The 6,629-nt window shown below is 41.8% G+C and overlaps 1 protein-coding gene across 1 annotated transcript; it reads right to left on the bottom strand.

Annotated features, from left to right (window-relative positions):
- Window positions 1–346: 346 nt before the first annotated feature.
- Window positions 347–4,428, bottom strand: mlnr (motilin receptor). The gene is made up of 3 exons (XM_086260316.1): window positions 4,330–4,428; window positions 3,146–3,968; window positions 347–654 (listed from the first exon to the last, which is right to left on the bottom strand). Exons 1-3 carry the CDS (start codon window positions 4,426–4,428, stop codon window positions 347–349), a joined length of 1,230 nt encoding a protein of 409 aa, XP_086116442.1.
- Window positions 4,429–6,629: the final 2,201 nt, after the last annotated feature.

Raw genomic sequence — 6,629 nt, 5'->3', positions numbered from 1 at the left:
CAATGCAGAGGTAAATACTTCTGCATGAGGGGCGTATGACTAAGGCAGGAAGACTGCAAATGGACTGTAAATTGACAAAAATGATAATGCGACATGGCAGAACATCATCATCGTGTGTCCGTGAACAGAATGTCATTGAGAAGTAAGAAATGTGATTTTTGCATTGAAGCGCAGCAGAGCGCTCAGCCCTGTCACCCCCTGCCTCCACCATGGAAAAAAAACAGAGCATTTCTCCTCTACAAGCCTTCTCGACTCCTAACCCCCTGAACTTTAAAGAGACCTGCAGATTCCCCCCTGGCAGTGAAGTCAAACAAGCTTGTGAGTGCTCATTATGTGTTGACTCCTCTCAGACCCCTGTAAGGCTTTCATTCAGGGTGGAGATGTGATCTATTACGCAGAGCTGTCTCTGGCCACCGCGGGTTTGCCTGGGCCGCTGGTGCAGCAGGAAGAGCCGCTTGGCCGCGGCCCTGTACTTCCGAGACATCAGGTTATAGACGACGGGGTCGATGGAGGCGCTAAGGTAGCAGAGAACCATGGAGGCCATGTTGAAGTTCTGGCTCAGCATGGCTGTTTCGTAGTCGTCCACCTGGGCGAAAAGGTTTCTGCCGATGTGGTACGGCAGCCAGCAGATGATGAAGGCCAGCACCACTACCACTGAGAGAGAAAGTTTGGAGGGATAAATTAGTTTGATAAAAGTTATATAAGCAGACAGGTATCGCTGGCACTAAGGAACTGTCTCCTATTACAGTTATTTTTAGCTGACTGTGGACTCCTTTAAAAACCAGTTAAAAACATTTTGTTGATGTTATACTGATTTATTTTACACTAATTTATATACAGCTGTCTAACTTCCTGTTTTGTCCTGATGATGAGGTTAATACGCAGGCAAGCGTTAATGACTGCCTGCAGATAAGATTTGCCATAACATTACTGAAGCATTATGGGTCTCCATAAGTCTCAGCACATAACCGAGCGTTCCAGACGAGTGTTGTAAAACATTGCTTTAGATATGCATCCAGTGTTTCTTTAGTAAAAAATAAGGCAATAAAAAAGCACACTGGCACATTATCTGTTTTGGTATCCGGGTGGGTAGAGAGTTTCAGTGTTTATTAGTTAATTATTTTTACAGATATGCCTCCGTTTGTTTTCTGATTCCTGCCCAATACACAAGAGACATGAAGATATTAGCAGGTATGAATAAACTCCTTGAATATTTGTGAATGAATGAGCAAAACTTAAATATGTGATTGGAAAAGGGGAAAAAAAACCCATCTTCAGTTCTAAAAATAGTAAAATTCTCATAACACTCAGCTACTCTGCTTCATTGTGTGGGAGTAGTTGGATCAGATTTTATGAATGGCAGCAATCATTTCAGATTGGTGCACTGATATATCTGACGTGTTACAGCAAAGCCTTTTTTTCAGAAGACCAAAATAGAAATAGTACATACAAATATAGAAAACTCGTGTGGCAAAAAAAGCATCCAACTTACTTGGAGTAATTCAATTGTGTTCATGTTGAGCTCATTTATAACGAGAAGCTGATTAAGAAAATTGGTTTTCGGGATCTTTAAGTATTCTCAGATCTGTGGTCTACGCTTACCCTTGACATTTGTTAATGACCAGCGGCAATTACAGCTAAATCAAAAGAGCTTCTCTCCTTCTTCCCTGAAGTGACTGGAGACTGTAATTGGCTCCAACAATGAAGTCACATTTTTATGTAAGCAGGCCAATTAGAGCGCATATGCAGCAGAAGAAAACACGCCACACATCCAGCAAAGAGCAAAGTCAGAAACAGTGGGTGAGGTAATCACTGAGTCACCAGTATTGATCACGAAGCCCCTGCAGAATAAATTACTATAAACTTGTAATGGTGGAGCAATTTCTGTGAAGACCGTGATTGTTTGTTCAATAATAAAAATAGAAGTGGATGTAGCTCACATCGGCCTAAATATTCCTAAATTAACAATGACAGTTATCCATAAATGTAAGACATTAATTGTAGATTTAGTGTGAGACTCCTGAGATGTTAAAAAATGAAAAAAAAACCTTGCATGGAATTTTCCAATAAGGCTGATTCATGCAGGTCCCTCATGGTGACAGTCCAATTTGGGATTCAGTGGATACAAATGGCATTGTGTTTGATGACGTGAGCTCTGCACAGTGTATGCTCAGCTAATGAACAGCATTTATATCCTAATACATACACCATGATTAAACATTTAGTTAATGTGGACAGGCCTGGCCCGGGTCTTTAACTGTAAAACAGTTTCCTGCACAGTCTACCAGAACTGCAAATTAAAGCAAATATATTTGCAGTGGCAGGACGTGATTAGCTCCAGACAAAATAGAGTAATTAACCAGCTGGTATCAACAGCAGCACACATGGAACCAGCTTTTTATTGATCAAGACAGAAGTAAAACAAGAGCAAATGATATATTTTTAAGGTGAAACTACTGGCTTTTAAATCAGTTCACCGACATGTGCGGCAAATGCTGTGGCAAAGGCAGTGCAGGAAAGGAGAAAACCTGAATTCAGACTTGTCCAATGTGTCTGCTGTTTGGCCTCAGCAGCAATAAAAAGGGAGACTGATGATATAAACTGATGCCTTCCTGAAAAAAGTGTTGGGTTTTTTTTTGTTTTCTTGTCTGTCCTGAAAGGTTACACTGAATTTGGAAAAAAGAGCAGCTCCCTCCTCCTGTAATCAGCTGTAAAATCAACAAAAAGTTAAGGAGCTGGTCTCATTTAAATGAATTTAGGTGTTTTTAAATGATTTGGAGACAGTTACTTCAGGCTGTTTTGCCCTGTTGTTGGCTCTAGACAATGATTTTTACATGTTTCGTAATTGAAATTCAAACACCTTTATATACTATTGCAGATAAAGCAGAATATGAAGATCATGGAATACATTAAATGCCACCGTTTTGTGCGAAATCAGTGATAATTATTATTTAAACGTTTATCTGCAGATGGCAAATGTGAGACTGAGTCACAGTGCTGGAACAGGTGGCTGTCTAATTCTTAAAAATCTCTCTGATGTACAAAATGTGACACTTTTAGAACCTGTAAAAATGTGCGTGCTCTGCTGGGATTCAGCATACCAGAGATATATACTTTCTGCATTGATGCAAATGTTCTTACTCACCCAGGATCTTGACTGTTTGTCTGTGTGGCCTCTCTCGGGCCAGTGCACAGGGGCCTTGCAGGTCATTTTTGCTCTTCCATAACTTGCACCCGATGGAGCCGTAGAGAAAGATGAGGCAGAGCATTGGGCAGAAAAAGTATGTGGTGGACACCCAGAGCATGATGTGCAGCTTTCCCGAGATGATGGCGTAGTTGGTGTGCTTGCACTGCCCCGTGTTGTAATCTGGGTGTGTTTCGTTGTCATACTCGACCCCTACCAAGAAGAGCGTGGGAGCTGCAGAGACCAAGGCGAAACCCCACAGGGCAAAGATGATGTACTGGACCCTGCGTCTGGTCACCACCGCCTTGCTTCGGAGGGGGAAGCTGATGGCCAGATAGCGTTCGACGCTCAGTGCCGTGATGTGAAGGATCGTGGCCGAAGTGCAGCCCTCAAAGATGTAGTGATATAAGCGGCACACGACTTCCCCAAAAAGCCAGGGCACATACTTCCACAGGCGGTACAGATCAAATGGCAGGCACAGGAAGATGATGAGGTCAGAAACTGCCATGCTGGATAGATAGAGGTTGGTGGTAGTCTTCATGTCCTTGAAGCGCTGGATGATGAGGATGGTCATGGTATTGCCTGTCACCCCGACAATGAAAATAAGGATGCAGATGACAGTGACAGGGATGAGGGTGGAGGTGGGGAACAGGGAACCCTCGTAGTGGTGGTCATCTATGTTGTCCATGTCCTCTGCTCCACCAGCATGAGGTCTTGACCAGGGCATGCCAATTTCATTAGGTGCTGGCACAGTAAAGATCAAAAATCTGGTTTCAGGGACCCACTGACAAGACAAAAATGACATATTAAAGAACCAAACCAAATGCCGTAGACTTTTCATTACTGCAGACATAATATGAATACTGAATTTGGATAAATCATAAATAAACTCACTGCACATAATAAAAATGCCACAACGACACTTGATGGTAATGAAAATGCAGACTGATTTCAAGCATTGCACCACATGTCAATGAAAAATATAAAACTAAACTCTAACAAAAATAAATACAAGATTTACGCAAAACAACATAATAAATAAAGCACTGCAGGTTATAGTAAGTCATGCAAACCAACTAGTACGATGCATTAAACCTTAAAAGGAAACTTAATGGTGTAAAATAGATTTTTGCTGGTGCTGGTACCTCGCAAATGGAGAGATCTTTCAAAGTTGAAACTTTTTGCAGTCCCTGTTGTGGTTCTGTGTGAGCCGAAGGAGAGCAGCGGTGGCAGGAGGTTTGCATTGAAGTGGCAGAGCCTGTCCTGGTGCTCAATAACTGGTTGAGCTGTGAGAGATGAAGAAAGGAGCTCCTCCTCCACAGCACCCTCAGGAGTCCAGGAGTAACAGCATGGGTGTCTGTTGTTTGTGTGTGTGTGCCTGGGTAATCTTTATAATCAAATGACAACAGGACAGATGATGGTAAAAGGCAAAAGACGGAGGATGATATTATTCTGGATTGAACATAAACCCACAAGACATAAACATATAAAAATTGCTCTTAATTCAATGATTCATGCGACAGTCAGTGTGCGTTTGCTGAGCTGTTTGGAAGTAGTGACTGAAAAATATGTTCTTTATCTGCTCCGCTGTCCACCAGCCCCATCTTTCTCTGAGTTAGGTATCATCTCAGGCTTGTTCTAACAAACCTTAAACTTCAACAACGAAGGTGAAGAAGGGACAGCGAAGGGTTTTTCTTCTTTGACTTTTCTGCTTAGTTAGGATTTTTAATAGAAGAATCAAAAGTTTAACTTGGGGTGACCTCCAGAGGGTATTGACCTCAGTTCTTGACTCCACGTCCCACTAATCCATAAGGTTTAGAGACCGTTTCAAGGCTTTGGAGAGTGCTGATAAGTATGAATATTAGAAAACTGCTACCTCTATGTGAATTGAACTGTCCTGATTCTTGTGGAAAATTACATTCCAGAAGTTAATTGCAGACATGAGAGCAGAGGGGTACTTTCACTTCCTGAAACACCGGTTTTCTGATATTTCTTCCAAGCTAACATTTATCCCAACGCTGCTTCGCTCTGTTGGTTCACAGCCACCACATCCATTACAACTCGACGAACCTTTCAGAAAAGAGACACACTGACACAAGGGTGTATTTGTGTGTTTACACTGAGCTGGCCCATGACCAGATGAACCAGTCGGACCTAAGAAAGGGTCAGTGTGAAGCTCTCTCCTCTATCATTGTTTGCGCTGTCACAGGGAGGCCTCGTTTGCTTGTTTTGAAAGGGTTTCCAATCCATCTTTCAACAGCAGCCAATGTTGTCCACAATGCGGCAACCGAGATGAGTAAGCACGCTTTCGCCTTCATTAATTACGCCATTTTTAGTTGTATTGTTTAGGTAGGTTTGTGCAGAGAACAAAAAGTCCCCCATGTCCACAACTTCACACACTACACTGAGCTTCAGTGTCCCTATTATTATATTTTATGATGTTTTATACGATAGAATTATAAACATAAAAAAAATCAGGACGTTGAAGAATGTTAATAAACTTGTAATCTTTTAATCTTTTTAATATTTTCTGTTTTTATATTTAGCTGTAAATACCGTCGCCAACCATTTCATTAGAGATGTTAACATCTAATCAGCCAATCACATGCCACAATCTCAATGCATTTTGGCACTGAGGTGCTAAAGTTCAAACTGAGTATCTGAATAGGGGAGAAATGTGATTTTAGTGGTTGAAATGTGGCATTATTGTTGGCGCCAGATGAGCTGGTCTGTATTTTAAAAACTGCTGGTCTACTGGAATTTTCTCACACAATTACGTCTGGGGTTTACAGAGGATGATAAAAGAAAGAGAAGAGGGTATAAGCAGTGAGTTGCAGCTCTCTGGGCAAAATGCCTTGTCAGAGGTCAGAGGAGAATGGCCAGACTGCTTCTAGCTGACAGGAAGGCCACAGTAAGTCAAATAATCACTTACTACAGCTAAAGTATGCAGAAAAACATCCCTGAATGCACAGTGTGTCACATCTTGAAGGAGATGGGCTACAGCAGCTAAGAATAGAAAAGCTACAATTTACAAAGACTCACAAAGCTGGACGATAAAAGGCTAGAAAAACATCGAATGGTGACGTTTTAGTTTCTGCTGCAACATTCAGGTCAGAATTTGTGCTATGGTGTGGGGAATGTTTTCGTGGCATATTTTGAGCTCCTTAGTGCCAAGTGAGAATCTTTTAAATGCCACAGCCCACCAGAGGTTCACTGATGAGCACACCCTTTTCTTTATAACCACAGTGTAGCTGTAATCTTCTAATGGCTGTTTCCACAGAGACAATGTGCCATGTCACAAACCTCAAACAACCCGAATCTGGTTTTGTGAATGTGAAAAGGAGTTTGTGTACTCAAATTGCCTCACAGTCACCAGACCCCAATTTAATAAAGCTCCTTTGGGATGCATTGAAATAGGAGATCCAACAAATCTGCACCAACTGTG

The sequence above is a fragment of the Aulonocara sp. 'chitande type north' Nkhata Bay genome, linkage group LG14, assembly GCF_057382095.1.
Source record: "Aulonocara sp. 'chitande type north' Nkhata Bay isolate Kocher_YH1m ecotype deep benthic linkage group LG14, A_spYH_male_GT1.1, whole genome shotgun sequence".
Lineage (NCBI taxonomy): Eukaryota > Metazoa > Chordata > Actinopteri > Cichliformes > Cichlidae > Aulonocara > Aulonocara sp. 'chitande type north' Nkhata Bay.
The sequence above is the reverse complement of the archived record's forward strand: the minus strand, read 5'-3'. Positions and strand labels throughout refer to the sequence as shown.